A 14,181-nucleotide genomic window follows, 5' to 3' on the forward strand; every position below is an offset into this window, starting at 1 on the left:
GTCTGGTCCGGGTCGGTCCTAGTTTATTACTTTGAGTCCCAAGTATGATTAATATTGTGTGTAAAACCCGATTCGACCGGAGAACTGCCGTGAGCGCTACCTAAAGCTCGAGTGAAGTTTCAGCGTGCCTCCGGTTTCTATGGTGATGACAACTGGCTCTTGTTGCGCCCACGCGCTGCATTTTCTTTAATCCATTTTTTTATAATCTAATCTATACTATTAATAGACCATATCTTTTCTAAAATCTAAAAAGTTTGCACAGAGATTGTAGCAAAAAGCAGTGCTAATGTCAAGCCCATTGCACTGAACGAGCAAAGCTAAAGCTGACTCAGGATATAAAAAAACGCAAAGCTGTAATGTAAAGTCTGTCATCAGGACAGCAAGTAAACTTTTAAATCTGAAATAATTAGTGGATTAAGCTTTTTTTAATCGGCAAAAGAGAAATAGAAAGCAGAAGCAGTAAAAGTGCCTATCTCTAGAAATTATTACCATTATAACATCAGTCACATTTATAATCTATAGACCTGCACTGTCTTTTAATATACTGTACATAGTATTGTATATATTGAGTTTGATAAAAGGGGTCATCAAATTGCTTCATATACCAGTGCAAAAACATAAAGTGTTTTCGTGGTGCTTTGACAAACAGTGTCAGCTTTGTTCTTGACAAAGAAAGTTTAGGGTGGTTAGATTAATGAACTATAATGTGAAATTAATATTAATGTTCAATAATTCAAAGTATTGTGTTGTGTCACACATTATTAGTTCTGTGTCACATGTATAGTAGACCATTTTTTGTCGGTGGATTATAATGATTGCCCTTTTCACCAGCTACCACCACAAGTAAATTTCAGATCTGTGGGAAACACTGACATACATTTTGCATTCGCCAATCTTCATTCCTTCCCAATTTTTTGTTGATGCATTTTAATTAAATATAATAAATATATATTTTAAAAATATATACAGTTTGCAATTATTTTGTTTTAAATGGGGTCGGGGAAAAAAATCGATTCGAATCGTAAATCGAGTTTTTTATAAAAAAATCTCAGATTTTTTTATGGGGACGAATCGCCCAGCCCTAAGATTGATAGCTGAAACTTGGCTCTTTTTGTGATGTCAGAAGGGGATAATACAGCCCCTTAATCTGCATTATCCAACCACAGCACTGCCATTTAGTGCAGAGATCAACTCATTTGCATTTAAAAGACACACCCAAAACAGCGCATTTTATCTCACACCTACAAAATGGCAATTTTAACATGTTATAATAAATTATCTATATGGTATTTTTAGCTAGAACTTCACCTATGTACTCTGGGAACACCAAAGATTTATTTGCATCTTAAAAAAGTCTTGAAATATTTTTATATTGCTGTTCTTCAAACCTTTTTAGGTATTTCCATGATAATAAAGAATATGTATAATGATTATGTTTGAGGAGTGTTGAGTTTTCAAATGCATGTTAAAAACGACCCAAACTCAGTGATTTCAGATCGATAAGGACTTGCTGATCAAAAGCTGTAGTATATGAAATGGCTGTGAATATTATCGGCTGTGCGATTTAGGTTATCGACCATGTATTATTAGTGTACATCAGCATTTATTGTCGCATCTCTACTGAAGAGAAAACAAGTTCAAATTCATTTCTCAATAACAAAATGTTAATGTTTTATATTTAAAGATTTGAAGTGGATAAAAACTTTTCATAAACCTTGTCTTAAAATCCAACACCTAATAACCGTTCTTTTCATAGGACAACTTTCTTAATTTTTTTTATCCACCTCAAATGTTGACTAGTATATTTTAGCAAAATTTTAGAAATATACATTTAATGGAACAACCCTGATTTTTAAATCACATCTTTAATGTGTCTTTGTATCCACAATTGTATTTTACATTGCTGTTGGGCGACTTAATGTCAATGCTCAGAAATGATGATTAAAAGCAAAACTGTGGTCTCTTAATTTTTTCCACGGCTGTGAATATAATTTTTTGTGAACCATCAGAACATGGCATCTGTATCTTTTTAACATATCAGGTACCATTCTAGTACCATTACTAACATTTAATTGCTGACTAACATTTGGCAAATGTAGTTGGAAGGGTAACTTTGCAAATTACAAATGAACAATAAATTCAGTCTAATCACTAAAATATGATAAATTTAAGCTGACCTGCTGTCCGTATTGCATTCCGCTCATGCTTCCAGGGGTTCGTCCCTGCATGCCTATGGGGAATCTTTGGGGCCCTGCAGGTCCATAAGCTTGCCCTGGGTAGGGAGGTCCCTGCTGGGAGCCTGGGGCAGGGCCCTGCTGCTGGGAATAGGGGTTTCCTGCGCCATAGTGCTGCCCTCGAATCTTTCCCACCTGATCCATGGGGCCAGGAGGCTGAAAAACAAAGCATTGAAGAAATTAAGGATCAAAGTTTAAAAAACAGCTTCTTCAACACACACATGAAATCTGTTTCCTATAACATTCAGTCAGCTTCATGAAAAGTCACTCAAAGCATTTAGTTAAGCATCTCTGGTTAAAATAAAGTTGTATCCACTGTTGCATGTGCAAACTACTCAAATCTAAAAATCACCAAAAATTTGAAAAACATAGTTAAGGGAGAGGAAGTCATCGCTGAATGACACAAATAAAAGCAAGACCTTTGAATGCCAGGGGCTGGAGACTCTGAACCAGTGAACTTCCCTTTAAAAACAAACATGAGGAAACAAATGTATATGATGGATGTGGTGTAGCCCAGACATCACTTACAGTAGAGAGAGATGAACACCGGCTATATGTCATCCATACCTACACTGACGATCAAGTCTACTGGATTTTACAAGAAAATTACAGAATGGAAAAAATGACCCAGCAGCAAAATACAGCAGCAAAAAAATCTGATTTTTACTCAAAGCTGACAAAGATACGGCTGCATGTGTAAGCCCAAAAGATCAGATTTTTTGCATCTCATCTTAGTCACGTCCAAATGTGAATTTAAATCGTATACGATTCTGATGTGTGTGATTGCTCTTGACTAAGCCGGTGGTTCTCAAACTTTTTTACCAAGTACCTGTACCACCTAGGAAAATATTTGACTCTCAAAGGACCAACGTTAAAATCCAGAGGTGTAGAAGGCCTAACTATTCATCTACATCTATGCACAGTTCAAGTGTGTGTGTGTGTGTGTGTGTGTGTGTGTGTGTGTGTGTGTGTGTGTGTGTGTGTGTGTGTGTGTGTGTGTGTGTGTCTTCATGCGCAGCGGCATACTGTTGATGACAAAGTTCAGCGAGAAGACTCTCGTGAAACTTTATTACACGGCCTTGCAGCACTAAAACCAAACCTCATGCCCACGGATCAAGCCTCAGCGCAGTTCTAGTGGTCTGATGAACCAATTTTTATGCGTAAAAGATTAATGAATTGAATTCTTGCGTTAACACATTAGCCTGACAGCCATAGGGAGGAGCCTAACATTCAGTTCTGTCTTTGCACTTTCCCAGTGACAAATCTTCTGACATCCCTCCTCATCATCATTTCCTCCTTCACCGATCTGTTCTGAACTTGGGCCTTGAGATGAGCTTTGGGATCAAGTTTCTTTCAAGCGCAGCAAAGCAAGTTCGTTTACCATTTAATAAATACTGAATGGGCAGGTAAACACGTTAAATTCAGTGATTCACTAGTGGTACCACACTTTAAGAACCACTGGACTAAGCAATATGTTAGGTTTGTGAGAGGCATATGTGTCACTGCATCCCAAATAACTCGAAACAAAAAGCCACAAACATAACATTACATTGGGCTCCATTGTTTTAAGAGAGTGCTTAACTTCCTGTTTTCTTCAAAACAATCCCACCCGAATAACGAAAGCGTGCTTGAGCATGGATCGAAAAAAAATAAAGGTGGTGATAAAACACTACAGAAGCAAGAGTTCTTTAGCATCTTCTCTGAACCAGGCATCTGGTGCATATCTTGGGAGGGAAATATTTAAATGAGCAAAATTGTGAAGTCACAATATACAAAAGGAATAACTGATGAAGGGCTGTTGAATTATAAGAAAATAATGCACACCCAAAGTGGTAATGCGGCACAACTGAAGAGTGTGCATTACTTTCTAATAATTCAAAGGACTAGAGTCAATTATTTCACTTATACCACGGTTATCAAAACTATTGGCGCCTATTTTTAAGACATTTTAGGGTTAGGTGTGTGGTTATTGAAAAATAATCAACACCCATGTAACATTTCTCCGCCAATCAGAATCAAGCATTCAAACAGACCCGGGGTATAAAGAGGAAGCGTTCTGTAGTTCCACTTGTTGTAGTTCTGGAAAAGTGTTCGTCTTAGGGATGGGAACTTGGCATTGATGATCGATCACGAAAACGATGATCATGTGGGTTTATTTATTTATTTATTGTGGATATGGCGGCATTTGGATGTCTGGTTAGCGCATGTGGTAGTAAAGACTGGGTCTGACTCTGGAGATGCGTGTTTGACATCATGTCGAGCGATGCAGACCGGCGTATGACATCAGTAACATTACCATGCGTGATTCAAAAACAAACAGATAATTACGCGCGACCGCGCCGCAGAAACCTGCCGATCCGCGCAATGCGCAGCAGCCCGCCGATCCCGTGAAGCCGGCCACACCTCACATCACTGAGGCACTATGGTTTAAAAGGATGCAGAGATTTTCGGAAATACAGTCAGTCAGGTGCAAAATCAAAAGTTTTGCGCCATCAAAAGATCAATGGGATATCATTTCATATTTAAACATCAAATGTCAAGAGATACCAGAGCGCCATACGAGCATTAACATTACATCTTGACTGAGGTAAGAGGACGACACGACACAGCTAATCACTAAAATGATGGCAAAAGACTTAAAAAGCTGCTGTCTTTTTTTAGATAACCTACACTCAAAAAAACGATTCCTGGCAATATTTACTTTTAAGTATTTGGATCATTTAGATTTTATTTAAATACTAGTTTTTTAAAATATATGTAATCCGATTTATTAGAATATATATAAATCTGTTCAATTTAAAAACTATTAGATTTAATCAGTTAAAATGTATGAATATGAATTAAATAAATCTAGCCGTGAAACAAACCGGATAAATTCTATGAGTTTGATTTACATACAAGTGTCAGGAAACTGACTTTAGCAGAAGCGGAAATGACGTCTATTCACACTCCAGTCAGGAGGTGGCGCCAAAATCAAAAACAGACGCTACAGCACATGGACTTCGCCATTTTGCATTGGACTGGATCGTCATCTCACTAGTTTACAATCGCCAAATTGTAGGTGAGTAAAGTTAACAAGTTTGATGTGATTATCTAAAATATAATTGCCTGTTGTTTAATTACATGTGTGACGCGTTGCATGTTTCAGAGTAAAATACACCTCACTACACAGATGGTCTGTTGGAATGTAAGTTACCCTGTCAGTGACTGTTGCTTTTATTGGTTATTTTTTTGTGGTTTAATGTTTGAAACCTAAGAAATAAATAAAGTCATAGGCTACTGGAGACTTATCAGAATAAAATAATAATATAATCTCTGTGACTTTATTAACAAAAGAATGTTACAATTATACTATGTTGTTGAGTGCATTGTGTGTGTCTAACTAAAACTTTTATTTTACAGATACAGCATCATTTCATCGTCTATATGGTGGGACAACCTGCTAGACAGGGTATGTAAGTTATGCTACAAAGATATTGATTTCTGATGCAAAGCTGGATTTTCATCATTGCAGTGTCACATGATCATTTAGAAATCATTTTAATATGATGATTTATTGTCAATATTGGAAACAGGTGGTTTATTTTCCAATAAATGCAGTCATGATAAACATAAGAGACTTCATTCCAAACATTTCACCGGTAGTGTACACACATGCTGGGACACAATATTTCTGAAACAGAAAAATACATACTCTTCGTCTCACAAAATCTTCATCTGTCTCTATAAACTATTATCTACATAAAACATTGTTAAAGAAAATCATTAAATATTGTGTTTTTTTGTCTTGTTCTAGTTGAAGACATCTGTATCTACCTCAAAGAAGGCGTGGAGAGACACATTAAAGAATATGTGGTAAGTGTATGTCAACCTACTCTATTTTTATATCTATCTATTTATATGTATGGGTATGGGTATGTGTGTGTATAAATATCTTATGGATAACTAGATGTTTAAACAAGGTGATTATCTGTTTTCAGGTCTTTTGATGGTTTTGTGACTAATGTTCTATTATTTTACACGTTTGAATCAGTCTACATATTTTAAATATCAGAGTTTGTAAAACAATTTGCCTGCACATTTTTGAAAATTTGGGACTGATTTTTTGTTGTTCTTCTCCAGAATTGTGAAATTGGTGAGTTGGGGATTGTACAGACAGTGGAAGTTTTGCAAAACCTACTTGGTGTCACACATGGGTGTGAAATTACTTTTTGGACTTATTTATGCACTTAAACTGAACTACCAGAAGAACCTCAGGTGCACCTTTGACCTTTCAAAAAATCCTAATGGAACTGGACTTGATACAACCAAGCAATCACTGAAAGATGCTTCAGTGAATACCTGACAGACACGCTGATGCATCCCCCTCAAAGTGGGTACATTTTTGTACATTTACAAGTGAACTTTTTAACATTAAAGGAATATTGCACTTTCATTAAACAAAAATACTGCTAATTAACTGTCTGTCATCCAAGATGCTTGTCTTTTTTGTTCAGTCGGGAAGAAATTATGTTTTTTGAGAAAAACATTCCAGGATTTTTCTTAATTTAATAGACCTTATTGGACCTCAACAGTTAAGTTTCAAAACAGCTTTAAAGGGCTCTAAACAATCCCAACCGAGGCATAAGGGTTTAATCTATCCAAAAGATTATCATTTTTGGCAAGAAAACTTTTAAAACACAGCAACTTGTCTTGCATTATCCATGTGACACACAGTGCGACATTGTGTACTACGTAATAAATGTTTACACATCACAAATGACCATTTTAAATAATAAACGGACCCAAAGACATTAATTAGTATCACATACAACAACAACATCTGAACGCTCCTCTTTCTCCTCGCTTGTAAACACTGGAACGGTATGTCATGCTAGTGTGTCACACAGCTAGTGCAAAACGTTGTGATTTAAAAGTCCTCTTTTATTTTTATTTTTGAAACTGACAATCGTTTAGATAGATAAGACCCTTATGCCTTATTTGGGATAATTTAGAGCCCTTTTAAATCTGCATTGAAACCGTAAACTTGAGGTTGAATAAAGTCTTAAATTGAGAAAAATCCTGGAATCTTTAACTCAAACTTTATTTCTTCTTGACTGAACAAAGAAAAACATAAACATATGGGGTTAGAAAATTATTGGGATTTTTGTTTTATTAAATTGGAATATTGCTTTAACAATTTTAAAAGTTGAAAAGTTTTTGAAAAATGTAATTGATGTATATCTAACATGTAATTAGAGAAGCATGAAAATTGTTAATGGCACACAGCCACTCAAAACACTAAGCCATGTGCCATTTTTTTTTTTTCTTACCACCTAATCATTCTAAATTATTATTATTACATCATGTCACAGATTTCTGAAAATGTTAAAGTAATGTTGTTGTCACTGATTTATGTCTACCTTGAGTTTTACAGGGTTTTTTGTATTTCTACAGCCTGTTTGCTCAAAATGTTTGCACTTATTTGTGGAATGAGGTTGATTGTGGCTGAAATGTCTGAAACACACTTATTTATTTATTTTTGCACACAATACGAGGTGTATAAGCCATGGCTGTCATGCTAGTTGTTAGCTGCTCTTTTTTGCTGCATTATGAGTAATGCCTTGAAGTATTAAATAAATTGATTGAATGCAAAACCAAGTGGTCTGTCTATTCTTCTTTTTTGTGTTTTTTTGTTATAGCATATTGTGATTTAGGGTAAATGGAGGAGGAATATATAAATGTATAAATGGTTTATTAGTAAGATACTTAAATGTAATGCATTTTAAGTGAATTGGGTTTATTAATAAAGAATACATAATCCATTTTTTAATGCATTTAAAACACATTGGATTAAGTAAAACTATTACATAAATTTTACTGGTTTCATTTACATATATCTAAAAAATATCTATCATATAAAGTTTATTTGTTTTTTTTAGATTAGAAGTATGTAATCCAAATGGATGGAAATGTTACATGTAATCAAAATACATAAATCTTATGAATTAGGCCTAAATTTTTTTTGAGTGTAGTTGATAATTTTGTTGAAGTCTTGCATTTTATGCAGATATATGCACATTGTAAATTTATGTTGTATAAAGGCTTAATATTATGCAGAGTGCATGATACAGAACAGGGGTTCGATTTGTGTTTATTAACCCTTAAGTTTCACTTCATCACGCAGCTTTTTCTGTTAAGAGGTTTCTGTTAAAAACATTTAATTCATTAATAATCTAGTATGTGTTCATTGTTCTGTCATAGTTTCTTCAAAATTAAGTTTTATTTGAGTGTTTTTAATAAAAATATTTTCATTGTCTCCATTGCCACTTTGATTGCCCCACCCCCAGTTAATCGAGTACTCGTTCTTCAGACCTATGGATTAATCAAAAAATGAAAAAAATGACATAAATGCACATCCCTAGTTTGTCTCCCTTTCAAGTTGACTTTGAGCTTTGCAATTCTCGATCGGCAATATTGAACACTAAAGTTGAAAAGCATAATAAACCACTTTGAAGTGTTATTTCTGCCAAAATGAAAATTATGTCATTAATTACTTACTCAAATGTCGTTGTGAACGCCAACGTTCTGTGCATGCATCGTGGTGCTCTGGTGAATTCGCATAAACACTTTATTTTTTTGCGAACAAAAACTATCTTTGTCTTTTTATAAAATGAAGGTTGAATTATTATTTTAGCATGAACGAACCCTTTAACACACCTGAATAAAGCATACTTTCATTTAAGATTCAACAATAAATGTATATTTGTATTGTGTCTTGAGGGATTGGTCCACAGATACAGACAGCAGGTCAATATACAGCTAATTCTACCTGACAGCGGTAAACATTCAATACACATGTTCCTGCATTCAGTTTTAAATGCTAAGGTGTCTTGCAATCCTATTATGTACATAAATTACCCAAGGCATCTCTTAAGTGTGAGAGAGGTTGAGTAGTAACAGCGAGACGAAAAGCCATTTGTTCTGAAAAGAGCCGCTTTTAATTTATCTTCAAGCAAGGTCAAAGATAAGCAGCCATACCTAGTTGTCTCACTTTTACACAGATAGACATATTTTATTGATCCCGGAGGGGAATTCAAGGATTTCCCGCTGTAGGATAATTTGCTGACGGCAAGTGTTTCCTTTTGCTGTTTTTAATGAATGAAGCTAGTTAAATGGCAACAATAACAATGACCCTGGCAGCCATGGGATTTTCTCTGGTTATCACCTACATGTCCCTGTAATAAAATAGCATTCACAATCGCAACTCACTTTTTATTTAAATGTAACATTTTTCAGAATGAGGACAATTTTTTTTACATGAAATAAACGCAGGGCGGGACATGATCTTTCCTAGATCTTTTCTAGATCTGACTGGATTGTGAAAAGTAAGTATGTCTGGACTGGAGGGTGAGCGTATAAAGCAATAGATTGGGAAAGAAGAGACTTCTGAAAAACACATTTTTTAAGGTTAAAAAGTCATGTGAATTGGTGCATTACCATCGCGGTGGTAAAATACTACCACCTTCACAGCTCTTGCGTTGTCATATGATCCCTTTCAATTTCCTAAAGCTGTGCAAGTCTCTGAAAAGATTAAACACAACCCCTCCCATTCCCCATCCACCAATAATTTGCTAAAGGAAACTAGTTCATTTTTCCCTCTCTCACGCTCTCTCCAAAAATGGAAAACAAATAACTGTTATTAGCACATGGCTAATCTGCATAGAGGAAAGCCAAACGCTCTTGGCAGAAGAGGTTACACCAGGCCGAATGTCTCCATGTCTGCTGGGGAAAAAGGAAGGGGTGTGGACCGCTACTGTGTGTGTGTGTTAAAGAGACTGGGACATTGAAGTATGATAACACAGATAGTGCCGGCTCTGAGTCAGACAGATGGATTGGGTATGGACGATAAACAACTGCTGCTAATTTAATCCTCCACATGGACACATAGCCCAGGTTTACGGCACAGAAATATTTTTCTGCCAAAACACCAACACACAATAATACAGACACGTCACTTTGTGTAGGTTTGTTCGCTTCTGCAGTTTTCAACTTTTTTGCTTTGAACGTTTTTAGACATGGGAAATAAGTAGATCGCTTCACAAATCACTTAAGGTAAATTCATGAATAATTTGCACCAGGATGTTCTAACAATTTCACTGATTTCACTGGCTGCATTTGTGCAAAAACACTTCCAAAGAAAACATATTAGAGCAACATCAACACACTTACTTGATGAATCTTACATAGACATGTATGTGAAAACTTCTGTAGACATGGGATCCATGTCATGTTGTTCATGTGAACTGTTTTTGATCCAATTCAAATGGTGACTAGTGTATACACGTGCATACAAATAAACCAATCAATCATGGAAGTTTGTTTTTTAATCATTTATAATTTTAAAAAGTTCAAGCTAGATGTAATTGAACATTTTCTTTCATGTTTACTTGCAGTTAACTTTATTCATTTTACCATGTTTTCACCAAGGTAAAACATCATTAGATGGGTGTTTTTCATTGATATGCTAATATTACTCTGCAATGGTAAATTTTTACTGTTGTAGTTAAGCTAGACAAAGTCAGCTCTGGTGGAAAAGAGGTAGTTGTGACTCGCTGCTGCGTTCTTTCAAGCAGTTTTTGATTCCTCCTGCTAGCTTTTTTCTTCCTTCCTAAGGGCCATCTCCATGTAAGATGGCATGTCTAGTTTATATAACATCTGTTTTTTTTTATATTAATTGACAATGTCCAATAGTCAAAGAAAAAGCATATACCATTTTACTAGATTGTGCTCTACTTATGAGGACAATAGAATTTGCAATTATATTATTCTATACACTATATTTAATCATTTTGTTTGTTTCTTTCCTTCTTTTCTTGGTCTTTCTTATAAAGCTGCTTTAAAACAATGCAACATTGTAAAAAAATAGGGGTGTAACGGTTCACACTGCTCACAGTTCGGCTGGTATAATGGTTTTACAGTAACGGTTTTGATTTGGTTCGGCATTGGCAATGTTCAGAAAAACTTTCTACTGCCAAATCAACAGAACACCCGCTTGTAGTTAGTAACAAACTTAGTTTTGTCACTTTAAAAAAACTACTTTCTCATAAACAAAGTGCATTTCAAACTCTTTTTTCACCATATGAGCTGCTTTTTGTTAGGCATCTTTGTAAAGCCTGATTTAGAGTTGTGTGTAGCCTGTGTGTAGCCTGACGTGCACCTCGCAAAATTTTTAACAGCACGTCAGTCCTATGCGTACCGCAAGTGCTGTGATTGGTCCACCAGAACCCCTACCATCAGGTAAAAAAAACTGCGTCATAGGTATTTCCGTTTGTGACGGTGAAAACAAAGAATGGTCAAGTTAAGGAGTGATTTTACTCAAACTGCAACAAAAGTCGTTGTTTATTTACTTCTATCATTGCTGATCTTCTCAAATCATACACAACAAGTTGCTGTTTCTTCTTCTTTGACGGTCGCGCTGCTACTGTGGTTACACGCGTGGATACTGCCTACCAGCGGTCTGCGCGCGTTTACACATCGAGGCGGACGACAACGCAAAAGCATAAAATGAAAACCAACGCAGAACCTATACCGTAGGACCTACACACAACTATAACGAGCCCTTAACACAGAGTTTACCATTTTATAATCCTAAATGTAATCTGCTGTCACCTTAAGTAACTTTCAGGCGAAGGGGTGCTGTCCAGCGTTTCAAGAATTTTAAACCACATCCTCTACAGCTTCACTTCAGGGCTTCACTTTTTTGACAAATGCCAATAAAAACATTTAGCGCTTCTGCTAGTATTGTTACAGTATTCGCGCCTGTCTAAAGCACTGGGTATAGTAGTGAGTTTAAATTGTATTGGTGTTACCTGAGCTCATGCGTAACCTCGCGGCCAGACTCTTAAATTACGCCCAATGTCAAACAGATGCATGTGGCACCAAACAATGTGCGAAGTCTTGTTTTGAATATTGAATTTATGATGTAATCGAGTTGTCACGTGCATGTTCATCAAGTGATTGACATATAGCACAGTTGACTGGACAGCTCTACTACTGTAAAGGACGTGAGACACGCATGTGATTTGTTTCTACAGTACAGTTTTTGTTACTTCACCAAAACATTAATTATAAATGGGTTGATGAACCGCGGTTTAAACACATGCCTGACTTAAATACCCTCCCGAGGGAGGAAAACGGCACGGTTTAGATTTTCACTGAGAACCATTACACCCGTTACAAAAGTGCTAAATAAATAAATCTGATTTAATGTTAAAACAAAAATGTGCTACCTTTATTATGACTGGCAGATTATTCAGCTATTACCAACCCCAGAAATAATTATTTTTGAACATGCCCAAACCAAACCCCTTTTTTACATACCTAATCAACTAGGATTTCCATGATGCAGATAACGCGGACAGAATCAAAGCATAAAAGTCAAAGTCATTTTTAAAACACTTGTTACCCATTTTTCAAATGCTTACAATTTATCGTTTAGCCCTAAACAAACATTTGGTTGCCTGTCAATAGCATGGTTGTAGTACATTGCGGTTACTGTGACAGCCAAAATACATCAGCCTGTGTGTAATTTTAATACAAACTTATAATAAATTTAGGGCTGGTTATCGATTCAGATTTTCCAGATCGATTCGATTTCGATTCGCAAGCTATCAAATCGATTCGATTTCGATTCTCAAATACAATTTTCGATTCAGGTTCTTGGGCTGGTTTTTATACTCGATTCTCGATTCAACCCGATGAATATAGATTTATTACAAATACTATATTAATAAAAAAACAGTGAACAACTCTCTTAGATCACATCGCTCAAGGCACAAAAGAGGGTGACATTTAGTGAAGAAGACTAGTAATATGATTAACGTTAATCTTCCGTTCAATGTTTGCAGAAATAAATATGAAAGAAAAAAAAAATCGATTCTGCTCTTTGAGAATCGATTCTGAATCGACCAGGTTTTAAAAAACGATTAATCGAAAAATCTATTTTTTTGCCCAGCCCTAAATAAATTGTTAGTAAATTGTACTTGTTTAATGTTTTCAGTTGATAAGATGTGCTTTTTGATTACTGAAATTCAATTTAACCATTAAAACCAAAATCCTGAAAAATAAATAAACAGGATTTGGGGAAAAATTAAACTGATTCCATAGGGCCCTAATCAACACAAGTAGCGGGTCCTTTATGTGCATTATAACATTTATGCCTCCAAAGTCCAGCATGTTATTAACTAAAATGAATTCGTACCGTCTCAGAGCCAATGATAATAAACACAGACAAACAACAAATTCAAAGATTTAATAGCATAAAGCAACTCTTGCTTACAAACTTCTCTGAATGCAGTTTACAATACAAGTGTCCACTAAAACGCATGCAGATCGAAGTATTAAAACTGCATTTCTTACAGATTCTAAAGTTATCAGCAGGGTTTACGTCACTTCTCTAAACATACATGATTTATTTCACAGAATCTAGTGAAAGGTTAATAGTGTTTTCACACACGCGTGTCACGCTAAAGACTCCTAGCCCACAAGTTTGAAGAAGGAAATTACTATGCTAATGTGCTACGTTTTAAAAAGTAAATGTCAAATAAAAATACATTACCCTCACACTTCCAAACAGCTATGCTGATAGATTAAATGTGACGTTTTTCTATCGAATAAGCTATCATTAATGGCATCAATGGCAAATTATTATTGGGTACTTTTAAACAATTGATTGCATCTGTGTTGATGCAGGTTGCTGAGATGCTTATCTCTGCACAAAATAAAGAATCCCCTACATCCATCATAAATAAATAAATAAATAAATAGAGTGAGGGAGGAGCTTAAACAGATTGATCCACGTGGGTGGGCCTGACACGTTTTTGTTTACAAACTGTTAGGTTTAGTTTACCATGTATTATATTGATCAAGAACGGTATTAAACTCGCCATACTAAATCACATTGCAA

The 14,181-nt window shown here is 35.5% G+C and overlaps 1 protein-coding gene across 2 annotated transcripts in view; it reads right to left on the minus strand.

Annotated features, from left to right (window-relative positions):
• arid1ab (AT-rich interactive domain 1Ab) overlaps positions 1–14,181 on the minus strand; it is a 67,675-nt gene that overhangs the window by 42,137 nt on the left and 11,357 nt on the right. For both annotated transcript variants that reach the window (XM_065290825.2, XM_065290824.2), the window contains exon 2: positions 2,178–2,390. In XM_065290825.2, coding sequence (XP_065146897.1) covers positions 2,178–2,390 — 213 coding nt within the window. The remainder of the gene's footprint in view (positions 1–2,177; positions 2,391–14,181) is intronic.

This window comes from Paramisgurnus dabryanus, chromosome 19, assembly GCF_030506205.2.
Source record: "Paramisgurnus dabryanus chromosome 19, PD_genome_1.1, whole genome shotgun sequence".
Classification (NCBI taxonomy): Eukaryota; Metazoa; Chordata; class Actinopteri; order Cypriniformes; family Cobitidae; genus Paramisgurnus; species Paramisgurnus dabryanus.